Source organism: Rhincodon typus, chromosome 3 (genome assembly GCF_021869965.1).
Source record: "Rhincodon typus isolate 14 chromosome 3, sRhiTyp1.1, whole genome shotgun sequence".
Classification (NCBI taxonomy): Eukaryota; Metazoa; Chordata; class Chondrichthyes; order Orectolobiformes; family Rhincodontidae; genus Rhincodon; species Rhincodon typus.
Genome location: NC_063334.1, coordinates 80,723,943 through 80,745,538, shown reverse-complemented (window position 1 = coordinate 80,745,538; position 21,596 = coordinate 80,723,943). Strand labels below are relative to the sequence as shown.

The window sequence follows — 21,596 nt, the reverse complement described above, 5'->3', positions numbered from 1 at the left end:
TGTTCTCTAAGCACAGCGATAGTAGGAACTGCCGATTTGGGAGTCTGAGATAACAAGGTGTGGAGCTGGAGGAACACTGTAGGCCGGGCAGCATCAGAAGAGTTTTCTGAAGAAGGGTCCAGACGCGAAACGCCAGCTTTCCTGCTCTTCTGATGCTGCCTGGCCTGCTGTGTTCCTCCAGCTCCAGAACTTAAGCACATCCTGGCGCCCGTCGGTTTAATGATACAGAGCCTATAGGCTCCTCCTTTTCCCCGGCCAGTCATTCCGCTGTTATACAAAGTGAGAATGAGAAGTATATCTGTCCGAACCTCCTTTCCGTACAGTACTATTTTTATATAGTAATCTCAGTCAGCTCGATGCAGGAGTTTGGCACAATCAATTTGCATATTAAAACAGGCAACTGAAAACATTCTCATCTTTTAGTTTTGCGGAGGCTGATCGCCACAAGGATAAAGCTAACAAGCACTACATGTGCTGCTTCCCCCTTTTTTTGCCTGAGCTGAGCTGGGTTTCTCTCTGCTGGAGACACAGTTTGCTGCTATCTAAGGCGTTGGTAGCCACTCCTGTTCACAGCAGAGCTTTGTTAATAACTCGCCAATCTTTCAACTTCACCTCAATAAATATAGCTATTTAAATTTATCCATCTATTTGGAAATATGTATTGTTGGTGAGCAAATTAAAAAAAACTTACACAAATAACTATGTATATCCGGGTGATCGGGTTCCATAGCCGAAAGTGAAAATAAAAGTGTTCACAGCTCGCTGAGTGAAAGTGAATGGCGGGTCTCTGAGAATAAGGATTTAACTCGAGTTCCGAGTTTGTGTGGCTCAAGGAATTACAAACGAAGTAAGAATTAGTTTTTGTACGAAGTGGAGCGTTTGAATCTTCATAATTGTAGCACAAGTTCTGTTCTTGGCTCCTTTGAACGAGGATAATGTTTTTTTGTAAAATAAGGGCCAATGCGATATGTGGGTCATAATATACTTTATTGAATTATTCCCAGGCCGATGGCTCCGCTCATTAGAGGATCAGTAATAGTTAAGGTGTTCAAAATAATTGTAAATAAAAGATTCTTGTTGTTTTGCAGATGAGTCATTTATCCGTAATTGAATAAAGGTGTCACAAGCTACTTCACTATTGTAATTTAGAAATTGAATAAGTCGCAGATGCTTGTTTATTCGATTTTAAAGTAAGGCTAAATAATACAAATAACCTTGGGTATAATCAATTACAGCATTTGCTGTAGAGGTTTAATTTATTGTTATAAGTATATCTTTGTATTCATTCGTGGAGCCTGGATGACACTGACTTTGCCAGCATTTACTGCCCGACCTTAATTGCCCTTGAGAAGGTGTAGATGTTAAGAGCACATCAATCATATCAAGACTACCACACCTTGCAGTGCAAATGGACCTATTGAGCAGAGTCTTCTGCGCTCTCTGGCACCAAGCTTGGAGGTGAGAAGTGGCAAACCTGAATCCTGCTGCCTTAAAATCTCCACCAGAATTATGCTCTGAGCTGGAAAGTGCATAGTTGACATTCCTGCCTTGCTGCCAATTGTGGTCTTTAAGTGAGTGATTAATCCCACCAACTAGTAGGATTAATCCAGCTGCTGGTGGACCTGTCACCATGCACAACAGGTTAAACTGTGTGGGATGTTTGAAACAGAAACAGAAGTTTCTGGAAAAGCTCAGCAGGTCTGGCAGCATCTGTGGAGAGAAATAAGAGTTAACATTTTGGGTCCAGTGACCCTTCCTCAGACAATGTGGGAGGTTTTGTCAGGTTTAGATTGTGTGTCCTTCAATCAAAGGCAATTATGCCTGAGTTTGGGACAATATATCAGAGTGGGGGAGGGGAATCTCACAGCCAGCTACCTGCCTTGCTGTCAATCCTCCTATAGCACACTCCTCACGATCTGCATCTCACAAAGCTTTGCCCATGCCATTGCTTACCAGAAGCTGGAGTCCTCTGCCATCATGGGACTCCAGGGTTTGACCTTAAGGCAGCAGCCACATCTCCTCCGTGGTGGTGCCTAATGCGAGCTGTCATCGTCTGCTCTATGGGGCCTCTATGCCTCAGGGCCCTGATTCCAGGGAAATGCTTTCCAGTGGCCTCACCACAGCCTGATTGTCCTGTAATTTGGGGGCCTTCCTGCAAAGGGCACTGTGGGTTGGTCTCAGATTCTCCAGCCAACAGGCAAGACACCTGACTGCACAAAATTCTGTCCATTGTTTCTGACTGAAATCTCTCCTTATAGTAGTTTGAGATGTTAAAGCAATTTTGCTGCTAAATTTAGAGTGACAACACAAGTAAACTGTGGTAAACCCTACACAACTGTCTGCTTTGCATTCCAAAATGTATTTGATAAATTTCCACGAGTGGTTTCCTTATAAGTTAGGACACACCTCTGTGATTGGTAGGACTTGAACCTGTTAGGGACACTATCACTGTTCCACAAAAAAAGCCATTAAATAGTGCTGTTTTTCCATCAAGCTGTTGAGATCTATTATAACACAACTCTATGGCCATCACGTCCTGAGGTGGGACTTGAACCTAGACCTCTGGCCAAAAGGTAGACGCATTCCGACTGCACCACAAGAGCCCCACAGCTGCTAGTAGTAGTTAAGCACGAAGCTGTAACAATCTAAGAATCTTCAGCTTTAGTAGCAGTGGCTAGGGTCTTGGACTGGACCTGGGAATCTGAGATATAACAAGAGTGAGCAACTGAATGTAGAATAGGGGTGGATTACTAGTAACTGTTCAGGATGAGGAGAAAGCGGCACCATAGATCTGACAGGACATGGAGTGGGAGTAATCTCAATTCTCTTAGAATTGGTTTATAAACTATGTCAAGATCTCTGTATATCAGTTAATTCAGTTCAGACACTTAGATTACTAAATATAATCTTCATATTTTGGAAAGTATCAATAAATTCTGAAAGATCCAAACCAAAGCCAGAGTTTGAGAGGTTCCCAGATTTGTTTTGTTGAGGAAATATGACTCAAGCCCAGGAAGGACAGCAGGAGCTGGAATTTTGCTATTCTCGGATTGTTGGAGAGTTTCCAGGAAGGAAATCTGTGGCTTTCTGTGGTAGGAAAGCCCACAGGATCTTGTGGCAACCAGGCAGCTGATTAGCTGCTGGTAGAACCCCAGAGCAGGAAATCACTTCCAGGAACAGAGGTTGCTTTACAGAGGTTGTAAAAGCTATTATATAGATGCAGGGTTTTTCTTGTTATACTTTACTTGCTCAGGTGCAAAATTAACTTTCTACAATCCATGTCATTGCTTTGGGCAAAAATATCTCTGTAAGAAGAAATAGAATCAGTTGAAGTAAGTGAGAAAGGAGATGGCAGGTGGATTATAATGTAGGGAAATGTAAGATTATATAGAAACAAAATAGTTTTTAAAAGTCATCACATTAGTAAATGGGAGTAGCACAATAGCTCAGTGGTTAGCACTACTGCCTCATAGCTCCAGGGATCCAGGTTTGATTCCACCCTTGGGTGGCTTTCTGTACAGAGTTTGCACATTCTCCCCATGTCTGCATGGGTTTCCTCCTGGTGCTCTGGTTTCCTCCAACAGTCTGAAGAAGTGCAGGTTAGGTGGATTGGCCGTGCTAAATTGCCCGTAGTGTCCGGGGATGTGCAGACTAGGTGAATTAGCCATGGGAAATGCAGGGTTTCAGGAATAGTCTAGGGGTAAGCCTTCGTGGGCTACTTTTCAGAGGGTTGGTGTGGACTCAGTGGACTGAATGGCCTGCTTCCACTCTGTAGGGATTCTATGGTTCTATGATAAATGTTGTTATTCAGAAGATTTGGGAGCCTTTGTTCATGAATGACAGAAAATTAACATGCAGGTACAACAAGCAGTTAGAAAAGCAAGAGCTTTGGTTTAGTCTCCTTATACTTACCTTAGAAAGAGAACAACATTAAACTGATTTTTTTGGGATGAGAGAGTTGTTGCATGAGACAAGATTGAATAAAATAGAATTATATTATCCGGTGTTTCGATGCATGAGATTAATCCCACTGAAATACATAGCACCAGATCTTCTAGTCTCTGCATATTTGGAGATCGGATGTATCCTGAAAGGTACATTGAAAGTTCCAATTGATTGATCTCATAGTAATTGCTGGGGAGTTGAATCTTTCAGTGGGCAATTTCCTTAGGAAAAGGCCCCAGCTTAGAGTTAGAGTTGGAGACTTCAAATGATTCTGACTGACATATCTGAATAGTTAGCATTGAAAAGTTGGCAGGAGTAAAACCTGCTTTCACCCGTGGCTAATGTTAAAACTGACTCTCCAATCACTACCCGAATTCCCAATCACTCACATGTCTTTCCAAAGTTCCACCACAAACCCACCCCCCCCCAACCTCCCACTCTAGACTGAACCAGTTTACACACCTTTCCCACAAGATCAGACCAAACTCTCCCAAACCTACACTGAGGATTCTGCTGTATTGAAAATGCATTGCATATTTTTGAGGCCTCCAAATGTGTCTAAAGTTGAGTCCAGATCTGACTGTGATTGCTGCTCTTGGGTACAGCAAAGGTTTACCAAGATGTTGCCTGCTCTGGGGGATTTTAGCTATGAAGAAAGGTTGGATGGACTGGGCTTATTTTCACTGGAACGCGGGAGGTTGAGGGGTGACCTGATTGAAGTTTATAAGATTGTGAATGGCATGGATAGAGTGGAAAGTATGAGGCTTTTTCCCAGGGTAGAGGGGTCAATTACTAGGGTACACAGGTTCAAGATGCGATAGGGCAAGTTTAAAAGAGAAGCGTGAGGCATGTTTTTCACACAGAGGGTGGCGAGTGCCTGGAACGCACTGGCAGAGGAGGTGGTGGAAGCAGACAAAATAGCAGCATTCAAGAAGCATCTGGACAAACACATGAATAGAAAGGGAATAGAGGGATACAGATGCTGTAAGTGAAGACAGTTTTAATATGTAGGGGCAGAATGTGTCGGCACAGGCTTGGAAGGCCAAAGGGCCTGTTCCTGTCCTGTATTGTTCTTCACAGGGTTTGATACGTTAGATGCTGGAAAACCAGCTATTTAGAACTGAGATGAGGAGAAACTTCTTAGATAGATGGTGTTAGATGGTTAGAGTGAATCTTTGGGTTATTTTTATCTCAAAGGACTGTTTTCAGTAAATTCAGGACTAAAATTGATAAATGTTTGGATACCAAGGGAAACGAGGGATATGAGGACACGACATGAAAATGAACTTAAGATAGAAGATGGTCCACAGGGAAGGCTCAAGGAGCCACATATGGTCAACTCCTATTTCTCGTGAAGCTAAAGACTTTGGTAAGGAGCCGAGGACCTAAAGGAATAATTATAATTAATTTAGTAAAACACACAATCTAAATTTATTGTGAAATATATAATTTTGTTGTATTTTATTTAATTTGAAATGTTATGTTGGCCTTTATAAATGTAAGTTGCTGATAAAACACATTGGTAATCTTTCAATAAGTGTTTTAATCAATTGGTATGTTCTCTTGACTGGGCTTGCAGGCTTGGTTCTTTTCATAGCTATTTCTTATTGGTAGATTTCTTTTTCTGAATTGTGGTAAATGTGCAAGCAGAAAGTAATTATAAAAAATAGAAGTCCACAATAAATTCAAGACTTTAACGCATTACAGATGGCTGCAATGGTTCAAAAATCTTTACATGAGGACAATTTGTGACAAAATATAGTCTACAAAAATTAAAGCAGTTGCTCAAGTATTTCTTGAACAAAAAAGTTGTGCAAAGTTAATATACTGTTTTCAGACTTATAAAGTAGAGAATGATTTTGTGTGCCACTTGCATTTATTAATTCTGAAGGTAGATCTTGCCAAAATCTGAATAAACAATTATTAATTGGGCACAAAAAACAGACCCAGAAATAGGTAATTCAAGTCCTGCAAAGTCAGAAACACTTGCTGGATAGGTATTAGATTCAATTCTCTTTTTTTTAATTATCTATATTGTGGAATAACAAAAGTATGCCTTGAAATTCAGAACATTTAATTTAGTACTGGGAGATTGAAATTAAGTTGTATAGTGCATTAAATGCTCAGGTTGAAATGAGAATCAGTGAAAATATAGTGAATCAGGAAGTAGTTATTGTCAAGCTGAGGTTGCAAAGGTCTCAATAGTTTTGGAGCAAGCAAGAATTGAGAGAGAGAGGTAAGGAACAGTAAAATGGTTGGGGCGGGTGTGGTGGGGGGAAGCTTCCAGTTATTGCACTGCATTATACGGTCAAGACACCCAGAAGATAGACAATGGCTGCAGCAGCAACTGCAGGAAATGCACTGGTCAACCAGTTTAGATTTCTTTTATAATGGATACAATATGATTGCTAGGACAGGAGTTTGACAATCACTAGTGCAGCTGCATTAACCCACTAGTTGTTTGGTCGTACTATCAAAGGTTGTCTTAAACTTTAGCAAAATGCGCATTACTTTAAGTTGTACAGAGTCTACCATGTTTTCTAATTTTCTGGCAGTAGTCTATTCAACTGGATTGCATAACTTGCAGAATATATTACTATACTATTAATTCAAATTGCTAACTTTGTACTTTAATCATGGAATTTTTTTGAATTTTCAGATTCCCTTGTAGTTTGGAGAATGCTGTTGAAACAGAAGCTATCGATCCTGATTCTTGGATTGCTGTGCCAGTTCATGCTGTGCATTAGTGACCAGGATAGTGGAGATTTTCCTTCAGCTACTAATGGTCAGAAATTTCCATGGAATAAGATGAGGCTACCTGATAAGATCACGCCAGTCCATTATGACCTTCTGATACATCCAAATTTGACAACTCTAAACTTCACTGGATTAGCTAAGATTCAGATATTTGTCCTGCAAGAAACAAGCTCCATCATTCTCCATAGCAAACACCTGGAAATCATAAAGGCGACTATTGCATTAACAAATGATGAGGCCACCCACCCAGAAAGCAACTTATACATTTTGGAATACCCACCATATGAGCAAATTGCACTAGAAAATGCCAAGCCTCTGGCTAGTGGAGAGACATATATTATTAATATCTACTATATAGCCAATTTATCTGATGGCTTCTATGGTTTTTACAAAAGTAGCTATCAAACACCAGATGGTAAAACAAGGTAAGCTATTAACACATTTCACTATAGAAACTGTTGGTAATTCTCCTAAGTGCCAAACTGTAATATTATGTAATGTAATATCATTACAAAATATCTTTATTTCTGAACATTAATTTAGTCACATAACTTTAGTGTAGATTTATGAATATTTTGTTGCCATTTGAAATCATTAGAAAAGGAAACCCAAAAAATGATTAATGTGTTTTACTCATAGATTCCAGAAAAATGGTTTATGGTAAATATCATGAAATTCGACACCTGTGAGCACAGGAGATGGCCCAATGTACTCCAACTTTAAACCCTGAAATTTAATTTCGATATGAAGATCCCAAATTTGAGAATATCGAAAGTAAAATTAAATGACAACTAAGATTTATTGAATACTTTATCTTAAAATGGAATCTGTTTCATATCTGTTCATACAAATATCTCCTTCAGGGGTTTAATTTAGTGTAAGATTCCAGTTGATTCATTATATAAACACAGGGAATTATACCTAAAGGCTGACTTGATATTTGACTATTTTCAGAATATCAGTCAATACTTTTGTACATAAAGGGATAAATACAAACAATCATCCATCTACTTTTTGATGCAAATATATCTGCACGATTAACTGGAGAAACATGTTGTCATATTTTACTGAACATATCCAAAGCAACCACTTTTAATAATATGAACATAGATATAGGTGCAGAACCAGGCCATTCAGCCCATTGAACCTATTCTGCCATGCAATCGTGGCTGATATGTTTCTCGATCCCATTCTCCTGACTTCTCCCTGTAACCTGATCACCTTTCCAGTCAAGAACTTATTTATCTTTGCCTTAGATACACTCAATGATTTGGCCTTCAGCCTTTTGGCTGAAGAAATTCATCCTCCTCTCAGTTCTAAAGAGTCATCGCTTCATACTGAAACTGTGCCCTTAGGTCCTAATCTCTCCTATTAATGGAAATACCTTCTCTGTGTCTATTCTATCCACACCTCTCAGTGTTCTGTAAGTTTCAATCATATCACCGCTCCCCCCCACCCTGCCATCTTTCTAAACTCCATCAAGTACAGACCCACAGTCCTCAACTGCTCCTGATATGACAGGCTCTTCATCCCTGGAATCATTCTTGTAAACCTCCTCTGGACCCTTCCAATGCCAGTACATCATTCCTTAGATACAGGATCTATAACTGCTCACAATACTCCAAATGCAGCCTGACCTCAGCAGTACACCTCTGCTCTTGTATTCGACGCCTTGAAACTCATGCTAATAGTACATTTGCCCTCCTGACTGCCAACTGAATCTGCTTTGTTAAGCTTAAGAGAATCCTGAACTAGGACTGTCTTCACATTTCCAAAGCCTACCCCTGTTTAGAAAATAGTCTGTGCTTCTAATCTAACTACCAAAGTGCATGACCTCACACTTTACCACATTGTATTCCATCTGCCACTCTTTGCCAACTTGCCTAGTCTGCCTAAGATCTTCTGCAGCCTCCCTGCTCCCTGAAAACTACCTGTCTCTTCACCTATTTTTGTGTCATCTGCAAACTTAGCAACAACACCCTCAGTTCCTTCTTCCAGATCGTTAATGTATAATCTGAATAGTTGTGGTGCCAACACAGACACCTGTGGAACTTCACTAGTTACTGGCTGACATATGTAAAAGACCCCTTTATTCCCACTCTTTGCCTTCCACCAGACAGCCAATCCTCTATCAATGCCAGTACCTTGCCTTTAACACTATAGGTTCTTACCTTTTTTAGCAGCCTCCTGTGTGGCACCTTGTCAAAGGCCTTTTGGAAATCCAAATAGATGACATCCACTGATTCTCCTCTTGTTCATTACCTCCTCAAAGAGTTCTAACATATCAGTCAGGCGTGCCCTCCTCTTGATGAAGCTGTGCTGACTCTGCCCTATATTACCATGCACTTCTAAGTACTCTGCAATCTCATTCTTAATAATGGACTCTAAAATCTTACCAATGACTAAGGTCAGGCCAACCAGCCTATAGTTTCTTGTCTTTTCCCTCGCTGGCCTTCTTAAACAGGCACGTTAAATTAGGCATTTTCCAGACCGCTGGGACTGTCCCTGACTCCAGTGATCACCTACAATGCTTCTGCAATCTCCTAGGCTATCTCTTTAAGAACTCTGGGGCATAGTCCATCTGGTCCAGGCAATTTATTCACCTTCAGACCTTTTGGCTTCCCCAGCACCTTCTAATAATGACATAATCTGAATTTTGACAACTAACCATCCATAAAAGTGAACTTATTTCAGGAAGTACTTTGTCAAGTCAAAGCAGGTATTTGAAAACAGGCATTTTACTTATCAAAAAGTGGTATTTGTGACTATTGACTTTAAAGTTTAGTTATTCTAAAGTTTGTGTTTGTTTTTTTTGATGTCTGAAGTGATATTTGCCCAGCAATAAGGTAGAATGTGGAGAAAGTACAATGTTGAATTCTCTTTACATTACCACAACATTATGTCTCAACCTAAATATCGGAATCTCCTGATTGCAGCAGGCAATTATTCTTATTTCCCATTTCAGTTATTTTTGCCAAATGCACTGCAAATTATTTTTGCATAAAGGCTTATTTGTTTCTTGATTAGATTCAGGTGGTAATTTTTGTTTTAGAGCCATGAAAGAAAATGAACTTCCATTCTATTCCTCTGAGCTGATGTCAATCCATATCATACAGGAAGAAATATATTTTATTCCGCTGTCATATTTCACTAATCTCTACTACTAACTACTTCTGCTACCAACAGTATGCTATTGTTGGAAAAATTTGTACTGAACAAATATTCCACCTTTAATAAAAATCTTCCAGATACTATACTTTTTCTGAAAAGTTTCATTCATTCTTGCTTATACATGGTAACAATAGAAAAACAAAATTGTAAAATATACAAGATAATTGACATCAAAACCTGAAATAATGGCCATCTGATGAAGGGGAAGGCTTAATTAGATTTAGCATAAATTTATAATTAATTTTAAGACATTGCGTATTGTAAGCCATCCATTTAAGGTAAAACTAATCTCCCATGGCTTTGCTCACAGAATGTTAGCACTAAGCAAATCTCTGGCAAAATTGGTATAATAGAAGTAGATGTATAGAGAACGACATCTTTATGGAGCTCCATCTACTGTTACAAGTGTATAGTTGCAGGTATGACTTCATGTCAATGAATATTGATATTGCAGATAAGGACTATGCAAGAGTTTACCAAACAGTAGTGCAGATTTTGTCTACTGTGATGTTGCCAATTTGAGTTTTTGCCTCCACATGTCAGAAACCATTATTTTTGAGAGCATTTAGCATGCTCTTCTTTTCCATTTTTCTTACTTGCATTTTTTTCTATTTATCACATGTGGAACATTGGGCAGAATCTTTACAGGGATCTGAGTGACGTGGGCTATAGCAAAATTTGTGGCAAAGTTGGACGAGAAGTCCAGCAATACCTATCTTGACGTCAGGAGAATCTACTCTATATGTTATGCTTTTGACAAGTGATGCGTTTCGTTTGTTAAACACCCTGTTAATGGCAAACGTGGCTCATTAATACTCAGCTTCCTACTGTCATGAAACAGTAATAGCAAGCCAGACCAAATCAGCCTCACTATCACTGGATTCACAACACAGTGATATTTAAACATTCACTGACCCTCAAAATTGTTAAAATGTTCCAAACCAGGAACTAATAACTTAAGCAAAAATTAACAATTTATTATAAAGAATGTAACTTCAGCAGAACACAGATGAGCAACTGGGCAATATAATCAATATCTATGATCCAAAGCCAATCTTCTTCAGTTGTAAGCCCCTACTCACACACTGATAGACAGACATCAATAAATTAAGGAATACGTTTTTAAAAATTGCAATTTGTCAGTTCAATAACTGTTTCAATGATGAATACCAGGCCTACATGAAATCCATGATGATGGGTTGTATGACAGACATTTGGGACTGTTTATCTTATTTAAATTCCGAAGTCACTAGCCAATGCAAATTGCTTCCTCAGACTTCTGAAGACTTTTATTTATTTCTTATAGACTGGGATTTTCTTCTGATAATTTTCAATGAGTTGATAATTGGAGAATATCTGGAGAGAGCTTCCCAGTTTCACAACTTCTAAAGAAAAACTGCCTGCTGCCCAAAATACAGTCAAAGCCAGTTTATTCTTTTTTTTTCTTTCTTTTTCAACCTCCTCTGTGGTTGGCTGGGCCAGTACAGGTCCTGCCTGGATTGACCAATTCAACATCTAACCAGCTGCCAGTCCCTGAGCATAACAATACCCTTTGGTACCAGTTCTTCTACAGTGTTCATGGAGCAGTGATCAAGTTGCATTATCTTTCCAGTCCTGTTCCCAACAGCAAACATCTGTCTTTTGTTCTTTGTTTTTGAAGCAAGCTGCTGTTCAAAGTTCCATTTTCAACCTCAATTCACAGTTCCAAACCAAAAATGAGTAAAATGAAAGAAAATTAGTGATAGTCCCAATACTATCTTACCAACACGTCAAATAAACTAAACATTGAGTAAACCTGACAGCTAAGCCAGAACAGGCACCCAGCTCATTACATGTTCCAAACAACTTCCATCTTAGACAACAGGCAACAACATCTCAGAGCACGCTTCATAGGTACTGACAATGTGCATCTCACATCCTCGGACATTAGCATCCAGTATGCATCAGCCTCTAAGAATCCTCATGGTTCATCTCCCATGAACTTATAGGACACTTCTGTACTTTATTGCTGTACCTTGGGCTGCACCAGCAACTATATTTGTAAAGTTGCTGCAAGGACACTACACTCAGGGTCATGCGCCTAACTCATGGACTGGAGCAGGCATGTCCAGGTTCTTTGCTGACTGTTAGAGCACTCACTCAGTCTGAACCACCCTGGGTGCTCACAGCATCCCTGCTTTGCATTGCCTTTTCCTCCCTCTTTGTGCTTTGCCCCTCAGGCAGAGTTACCAGCTTAGTTATACTTCTGTCTGGCCTTGCTGTTTAGCACTGACACAATGGAAGGATGCTTGTTGTGATTGTTAGTAGACCTCTGTTAAGTCCAGGAGCCCAGCGCAGTAAGTGCAACATCCGATATCATTCAGGTGCCTGGACATGGTCAGTCACTCAGGGCAATCAGAATCAGGATGCTGCTCATGTAAGGGGTAAAGACCTGAATGATGGGGAGCGCAGCACCTGTCTTGACTCTTTCTGCCGTACTTCGGCTGCTTTCCTCCAGAACTCAAAGCGAGGCTAGTATTAAGGGAGATGAAAGATGGTTACATGGCTTTTACTGTTGGTGATGGTTAGGATGTGTACCGATCGTTAGGATAAGCAGCACTGAGGGCATGCAGGGTCAGTGGAATCAGGGATGAGATGGGTGACCATGAGCAAGGGAAGATGTTGCAGGCATTAGTGAGAGTGGTAAAGCATGTGTCTTGGTGGGAGTTGGGTACAGTTGCAATGATAGGGAGAGATGATGATGGCACTTGCAGTGCTGGAGTGGGGACGTCATTGACCTTCTTTCTTTGGTGCTTCAGATGATAAGACTGATTTAACCTGGGTGGCAACTTTGGACCAGCCTGGTATAGGACGCTATCACACCAGACCATACTAGTCATGGGGAAAGAGGTAATCCCACTTCTGCAATACCCCTTCCAATAGGATCTTTAGGTCCCTGCCCACTAATTTGATTAGTAATTTCCCTCTGTTTACCATAGCTGGGGCAAATGTCAGAAACCATGCAGGGCAGCTTCAGACTGAGAATGCTTGTCCAGGTGTATATATGGGTATTTAAAGGTGGTGTGGGTACAAGGGATACCAGTAAAATCTGGGGTATCTGTTGAGTGGTGAGTTCTTCCAGGAATGGTGCATGGTAAAATTGGCCTGGAATTTCATGTAATGGATGCTATAAGGGTGGTGTAGATAGTTCAGGAAGTATGTTTGGCAAGAAAATATGGCAAGGAAACTCACAAGGCCTCACAGCAGATATACCTGCAAAAACTTCTACACAACCTCAGTCTTAGTTAAAAAAATGTAACATTCAGCACTTGGAGTTATTGGTTCTCACTTGATCTTTTGCAGATTGATTGCATCATCATAAGGGTGATATTTTAATTAAGTTTTCCCATTGTTCAAGAGGTGCTAAGAGTTCCAACTGAACAAACAAGAAGTGCAAATATAGTTAACAATATGCCTTTCAATTTGTTTCATGTTCATTTGATTTGGATTTAACTATTTTCTGGATTATTTGAATTTTTGTAGAGTTCTTGCATCTACTCATTTTGAACCCACATCAGCACGAATGGCTTTCCCATGTTTTGATGAACCATCTTTTAAAGCCAACTTCTCAATTAAGATAAGAAGAGAAAAGCAGCACATTGCACTGTCCAACATGCCTATGGTATGACCTTTTCATTCTGTTATTTAACTGTTGTAATCCAATTGTTTTTATAAACAATGCATCTTCCTGAGCTCTGTAGTCAGAAATAATTTATTCTGTGAATGTGTGATGGTTTAATTTCTAAGTCATCACTAATGCAGAGTTTTAAGGATATTGTGAACAGCTAAGTTCTACCTTATGTTTATGTATCAGGGTGAAAGTTTTGCAGCAGTTCCCAAAGTCTTCAGCTACAAATGTGGCAGGAGATCAAAGGAATCCCAGTTGCAGTGGATTCTTGCAGTATCTTGAAGTTTAATTTTTACCATATTATAGATAGAATTGACATCTGCCCCTTACAAGGCAAGTAATGTCCAGAGTAAAAGAATTTCCAATTCTTTTGGCAAAGTGATTTTCCTGGTAAGATTCATGGCAGGTGGTTTGCTATGGCCCATATCACTATCCTCTTGGTGTCATGCAATTGTTTGCTTTTCAGTTTAATAATTATGCAACTGGTCTCCATAGCGATCAGCTCATCAAATCAACAGGTAGGAGGGCTGCAGGTGCTGCTAGGAGATAGAATGTTTTTGCCACTGCCACCATACTTAAACCCCAGTTCGAACACACTTCAGCTGCTGCAAGCCAAGAACTACCCTTCACATTCTCCTCCTGCACTTTTATCCTGAGGAACATGGCCGAGAAAGGCAAATCAGTTTCTCACTTTGCCAACTGGGACTTGGTGGTGCTGGTGGATGGCTGGTCGAGGAAAAAGGCAGTGCTTTTTTTCTGCAGACTGGCAAAGAAGGCCATACCATGAGACACCGCCAGCATGGATAGCACAAATAGCTTGAGTAAGTGAAGTGTGCTGGGTTTAAAGTGTTCCCAGCAATGCAAGAGGGGGTCAATGATCTTTCTCGCTTTGAAAGGGGAATTATCACCATTTTTTCTGACAGCCTTACAGAGTCACCATCACTCATTCATACTCCGCCACTGAACACAGCTTTTGCTAAGGCTTACAAACTGCTTCTCACCATTTCACACACCATTTCCACTCTGCCGGAATCACCCACCTCATTGTCTCAAACTACTAACCATCCCTGTCCTCTGTGCTTCCTACTCACTCATTGGGGTCACCTCAGCACCTCTCCTGCTCCCACATCACCACTAATCCCTGTCATCCACTTCCATCATATTCATTCCCTCCTTTTGTGTCTTCTCAAAACCGGGCAGGAAAGGCCTTCATTGCATGGGAATTTAAGTTCAGAAAGTAGTGATATCTTACAAAAGTTTTACAGAGCCTTGGTGAGACCACACCTAGAGCATTACAGGCAGTTTTGATCTCCGACCTAAGAAAGGATATACTTGCCATAGAGGGAGTGCGGCAGAGGTTCACTAGGCTGATCTGGGGCAGGGGTTACAGGGCTGTTCTATGGGGAGAGATTGAGGGAGGGGCTGAAGCCTGCAGCAGTCCAAGTTCAGAACAGTGTGCCATCATCTATGTGGGACACTTATCAGGCCTGGCCCTCTAGGCTCAAACAAGCCCAGTACAACCAGCCAAGTCTTTCAGGCCAACAGGGTGAACTACAGATCAGGCTCCATCTACCCATTGGTGGAATTCATGACTGCACTTAGACATACTGGAAGGAAAAAAGAGGGAAATCCTACTAAGGGCACATAGGTGGTTTGAGTGACTATACATTTTAAATAATCTAACATTTTTGTAAATATGTTTTCACTGTATTTTTAAAATATCTGTTCTAGTATTAGTGCTGGTGAAGTCACCCTTATTTGATAGATGAGCAGCCTCTTCACACATCCCAAGGAGAAAACACATTGTAATGACCAAACATTGCTCATCTCTCACAAGCAACTGACTGCTTGACTGCAGATAGCATCAGACATCACAGATCCTTGAATCATCACATTAAAGTGAAATGCATTTGCTGCAGTCATCAATGTGCACATCACTGAGGCTAAAAGAAATATGCTAGGATAGGGAAAAACCTACCCTCCACAGATCATTCACACGATACCCACCCTTGTGTATGAGAGTATGGAGTCGGTGATGATTCCACTCATTTCTGCAGGCAACGTTTCATTCTATCTTTTAGCTTTTTAAGGGAGACTGTATAGTGTACAATGAGAAGTTCACATCGCCACTCTCCTACATGGCACAATGGCCTGCCAACAGTGGCTGCACAAAGTGCTATCTGTCTCACAGGATGTTGAAGCATTTTAGGGCAATTTAGTAGACTACGCAAACTCTGAAGTGCAGCCAGTGATAAAAGGAACTGCCTGAGGATTGCTACCAACCTGCTGCCTATCATGAGAGTCTGCTCTGCACAATAGTCAGATATCATATGCTGACTGAAGCCTTAAATGTGTTCATAGCCTCAGCTCCAAGAGATGTAGCTACTCTATGCCACTGACTGCCTCTTTCTCCTGTACAGTAAGTAAGATCTATAAAATAAAGATACTTTAAAGTGGGATCAGCAGAAGATACCATGCATACAATCCTATGGATAGTGGAAGCGTTAGTGGTGATCTTTCAGAAATCACTAGAGTCAGGGAGGGTCCCGGAGGACTGGAAAATCGCTAACGTGACACCCCTGTTTAAAACGGGAGTAAAGGCAAAAGATGGAAAATTACAGGCTGATTAGCCTAACCTCAGTCATGGGTAAGATTTTGGAGTCCATTGTAAAGGATGAGATTTCTGAATATTTGGAAATGTATAGTAAAATAGGGCAAAGTCAGCATGGCTTCGTCAAGAGGAGGTCATGCCTGACAAATCTGCTAGAATTCTTTGAGGAAGTAACGAGCAGGGTAGACCAAGGAGAGCCAATGGATGTTACCTACCTGGACTTCCAGAAGGCCTTTGATAAGGTGCCACACAGGAGGCTGCTGAGTAAGATAAGGGCCATGGTGTTAGAGGCAAGGTGCTAGCATGGATAGAAGATTGGCTGTCTGGCAGAAAGTAGAGAGTGGGGATAAAGGAGGTGGCAAGGCTTCAGAAGGATTTGGATAGGTTAGGAGAGTGGCAAAGAAGTGGCAGATGGAGTACAACGTGGGAAAGTATGAGGTCATGCACTTTGGTAAGAAGAATAAAAGCATGGACTAATTTCTAAACGGGGAGAGAATTCAGAAATCTGAAGTGCAAAGAGACTTGGGAGTTCTAGTCCAAGATTCTCTCAAGGTAAACTTGCAGGGCAGGTTGATCAGTAGTCAGGAAGGCAAATGCAGTGTTGGCATTTATTTTGAGAGGACTTGAATATAAAAGCAGGGATGTACTACTGAGGCTTTATAAGGTTCTGGTCAGGCCACATTTGGAGTATTGTGTGCAGTTTTGTGCCCCATATCTCAGGAAGGATGTACTAGCCCTGAAGCGGGTTCAGAGGAGGTTCACGAGAATGGTCCCAGGAATGGAAAGCTTAACATATGAGGAACATTTGAGGACTCTGGGCCTATACTCATTGGAGTTTAGAAGGATGAGGGGGGGATCTAATTGAAACTTTCAGAATACTGAATGGCCTGGACAAAATGGATGTTGGGAAGATGCTTCCCTTGGTAGGAGAGTCTAGGACCCGAGGGCACAGCCTTAGAGTAAAGGGTAGACCTTTTAGAACAGAGATAAGGAGAAACTTCTTCGGCCAGAGAATGGTGAACCTATGGAATTCACTGCCACAGAAGGCTGTAGAGGCCAGGTCATTGAGTACATTTAAGACTGAGATAGATAGGTTCTTGATTATCAAGGGAATCAAGGGTTATGGGGAGAAAGCAGGAGAATGGGGTTGAAGGGCGGAGCAGACTCGATGGACTGAATGGCCTAACTTCTGCTCCTATGCCTTATGGTCTTATGGATCATTTATTCAGCAACAAAAGAGTTCAAGGAGTGCAGAAATAACCAGGTCCACATGTCCTATGGACGGACCAGGGGCTTTTAGCCATATAACCAACAGAAAATAACACACTGAAAGGAAATCCAAATCCATTTCTTTCAGTGAGGTTCTGCCTGGTTTCTCACACTTAATGTAGGTATTTTTACCATGATGTCTTGGATGCCCTCAATAATCTTCATCAGATTATCTTTGATCTCCCATTTCAGGATCATCCAGGATATCCCCCTCGCTTTTTCAGTTCCAGTTGTGAAGGGGACAATATTTATGTCTTAAATAGAAAATCTGAAATTTATTTCTTGATGTCATGAGTCTGATTTTATTTCTTGCTCACCGTATTTTCCCACCTCACAGTATTTTCCCAATTTTCTTGCCATTGTTCAGGCTGCTGAGGCCACAAAAAAATTCTCTCCTGTAAGTACAGACTTCTTAAGACAGGAACTTCTGCTACTGAATGTGAAAACAGAGCTACCACACTAATGAGATGTCCTGACCTCCACAAGGATGAATGTGCTTTTGCGAAATCTGCTAGTATCCCAGAAGAATTAATTAATTTAGCACCATTTTGGACAACGAACCACTTTACTGGAGTTGATGAGGAGCTTGAACAATACTTGCCCTTGCAGACAAGTGAGCAGGCTTTGGAATTTGTGATAGACATCAGGAGTGTACCTCATGTGGCATTTGTATCCACCTGGCCTATACATGTAACATGTCCGCAATTTCTGGCAGGATCAGTGCTGCAGTGTTGTTTCTTTTCAAAAATATACTATATTCACAAACTTTGAATATCAGACAATTTGCAATAAAATTTAAGTTGTCTCCATACACTATATTTTCACTGAATACAATTGTAATAGTCTTTACTTACTGTATTCATTCCGTATTAGGCATACAGCCCAAAGGCAACACGTTCCAAATTGGAAATTTACCAAACTTTCATTAGAAATAAACTTTTCTCTACACATCATATTCCATTCGGAGGTGCCTCGATACAATTTCAATACTCAATCTTTAACATGTGTTTTGGTTTTGTAAGGCACACAGTCCAGATTGTTCAGTTTCCAGCCCCTCCATGTACTGTGGCTGAAGGACCATAGACAGCAACCTTTCCCCATTTTGCCTACACTGTGGATGCCCCATTTTTTAGTGCATCCTTTAGCATGCCGTCCTGGATCATGGGACGTGCCAATGTGCAACACTTGGTCTACAATAACTCTTTGTATTGGAAGATACAGGTGCATTTCAATTACAGGGTAGCTATGAATGTTCTACAAAACAGTAGCGATTACTGCATTTGACATATATCATGGTGTCCTTCCTGAAGCTGTTAATTATGTTTCTATAGATTAATTCCTTCCCAGTAGGAGACATTTTTGAAGACCATTTTGATGTGAGTGTGAGAATGAGCACATACTTGGTGGCCTTTATTGTCTGTGACTTTACATCCGTAAGTGCAGTAACATCAACAGGAATTAAGGTGAGCTTTTTATTCATGTCACAACTCTTCTCTGCTTAAAAGATTCTGAACGTAGCTTCCCCAGTTGCTAGGTGCCTGGTTTGAAACAGCCAGTTCCACATCAATGCTATCATTAAGGGACTCAAAATTTTTGAACAAAATATTTGACTGGTTTGAAACATTAAAGGGCATTTTAGAAATCTAAAGTTAGTGGCATTTTGAGATGTTTCTTTCTGAATCTTTTTATAATCATCACTTATGTCACAACTGATAACTCTGTCCACATATTATTTTTCTTCTAGTTGATTAAATGCTCAACTTGAAGCTTGATGAAAATGGGGCAGTTTTGGTAGTTAAAGTGGTGACTGGGTGCTTACTGGTGTGTTACCAAAGCATTAAGTGTCACCACTATTTTAACTGACCAGGTCCCTGCTCTGGGAGATAGGGACCACATCAATATTTAAATGTCTAGATCCAGAGGTACCATTTAAACCCTGACATGATGATATAGCAGTGGCACCTAATCATAGAGCTTACAGGAAGCAGAACCTGATAAGGTGCGTTTAATTTATTTTATGTTTTAAAAGTTGGTTTGTGCAAGAAGAACGCAAGAATTGTGCAGGAATTCTCTGGGATTAAGAAAAACCTTGGAGCTCCCTTAACTGTCCCCATTCTTGCCTCAACCATAACTGCCTCGAAAAATCCTTCTTCACCACTACCTTATGTAGTATCGGTAGTATTAATAATAATTTATAACCATTCCCTTGAGTTTCTGGTGATTGCCTCCTGCTGCACTTATGCCTGTGATAGTCCATGCTAGAACACAGTGATGAGGCCCAGGAGTCAAACTGTTTCTGAGCTCGTGCCATCATGGTTAGGGACATTTCTTGTCCAGTTAACTCCTGGCTGGGCTTAAAATGCAGCTGTAAGTTTTAAACATTTTATTCTTCCTTTCCAATTGCCCATTTTCTTTCTTTGTTGCATCTAAATTTTGTGTCTACGTTTTTTCACCAATCATATTACACAAAATTGGAGTTAGCCAAAATCTTTCTTTCCAAGGATAACTACAAATGGCCAATAAATTCTGTCTCAGCCAACAAATCCCACATCCCCCAATGAATAAAATAGTATTTTTTTCAGATCTCACTGCAGTATAATATTTGTGAAGTGTGACTGTTACTATGGTCCCTAATCTTCTGGTAATTAAATTTACTACATGGCATATGAAAAAAAATCACAAATTTATTCACAAACTTAGTCCTTTTCCCCTCCTTAAGCAGCATGATGTAATAATTCAGGTCTTTGAAGTCTGGTTGTAGAATCCTCGGTATAGGTGTTCTGTTGTACATCATTATGTTATTGCAATTATCGCTCAACATCCCTAGAACTACAATTATTTGAAATCGCTGTGGCTATTTTTAAATTGGAGAAATTCCTAGAAATGACTTTTTGGCTATTTCTGTTTCCTTCTAAAAAGGCAGTTGGCTTCAATACTGTGGGAGTTACTTGTGGGAGTCAAATGAACAAGCCTCCTTTGGCAAGAGAAGTAATAATCCTTGAGGCTTGCATTACAGAGTACTAATTGTCTTTATTTCATTCCAGAAGGGTTAATTGTTAAGTCTTGTAAGAAGTGTGTAACTTGCAATTCTACTGTGAAAGAGTTTCTCTTGGAGACAGTTATTTCCTTCGTAGATTATAACACAATAGTGACATTCCAGACTCATCAGGTGGTATCTGGATATTGACTGGATGATGTTAGCTTTGTAGAAGGTTCTGGATGCTTATAGCCAAATCCAGTCATATGATTACAGTAGCCATATTTTTGGGTTGTTTAATGTAATTTTAAAACCATCACTAAACATATATCTGGATATGTATTAGCAACTGGTTTTTATTCTGTTCACGACAGACTGGACTTTTTGTTCATCCAGGGGATGTGGGCGTCGCTGGCTGGGCCAGCATTTATTGCATCCTTAATTGATGAGAGGGCAGTTAAGGGTTAACCACATTGCTGTGGGTCTGGAATCACATATAGCCCAGACCAGGTAAGGATGGCAGATTTCCTTCCCTAAAGGACATTAGTGAAGCAGATTGTCAGGAAAAACCAATCAGCAATTGTTTCATGGTCATCATTAGTCTCTTAATTCCAGAATATTATTGAATTCAGATTCTACTATCTGCTATGGCAGGATTCAAACCCAGGTCCCTAGAACATTACCTGGGTCTCTGGATTTATATTCTAACAATAATACCACTAGGCCTATCCCAGACTGTGTCGAAACAGACTGCTTTAACCTTTCAAATTAAAACATAAGAAAATCATGTAAATTATGGCAGCATAGGTCTGGTTACGTGTCAAGAGATTTTTTTATGATACAGAGTGTTATCATTGCTGAATAAAATACTGGCTCAGGTGGCAAATACAGATTTTCTGCAACAGTTATAAAGGAGCTTACACGAGTTCTGAGGAAGGATGTCTGGACCTGAAATGCTAACACTGCTTTCTCTCCACAGATGCTGCCAGACCTGCTGAGTTTTTCCAACAATTTCAGTTTTTGTTTCTGATTTCCTGCATCCACAGTTCTTTTGTTTTTTCACACCAGTTCCATGCTTTTGGTAACTACATTAGTCTATAAAAGATAGGTGTTGTGTAGGAGTCCCTGTTCAGTATGATTATTTTTTCCAGATTTCCTTTTGAATTGGTCTATTTTCTGCTTTTCCAAATGATTGCAAT

General features: G+C 40.3%; 1 protein-coding gene across 2 annotated transcripts in view; it reads left to right on the top strand.

The window, feature by feature from the left end:
* The first annotated feature begins 729 nt into the window (after positions 1-729).
* The window catches only part of erap2 (endoplasmic reticulum aminopeptidase 2), a 65,000-nt gene continuing 44,133 nt past the window's right edge, over positions 730-21,596 (top strand). Inside the window, exons 1-5 of one of the 2 annotated variants that reach the window (XM_048595065.1) lie at positions 777-847; positions 5,195-5,314; positions 6,605-7,127; positions 13,396-13,534; positions 18,752-18,883. In XM_048595065.1, the coding sequence (XP_048451022.1) occupies positions 5,245-5,314; positions 6,605-7,127; positions 13,396-13,534; positions 18,752-18,883 (864 nt within the window). In that variant the 5' untranslated portion in view covers positions 777-847; positions 5,195-5,244. Of the gene's footprint in view, positions 848-5,194; positions 5,315-6,604; positions 7,128-13,395; positions 13,535-18,751; positions 18,884-21,596 lie in introns of both variants that reach the window. The other variant, XM_020532496.2, reaches the window with a different exon arrangement.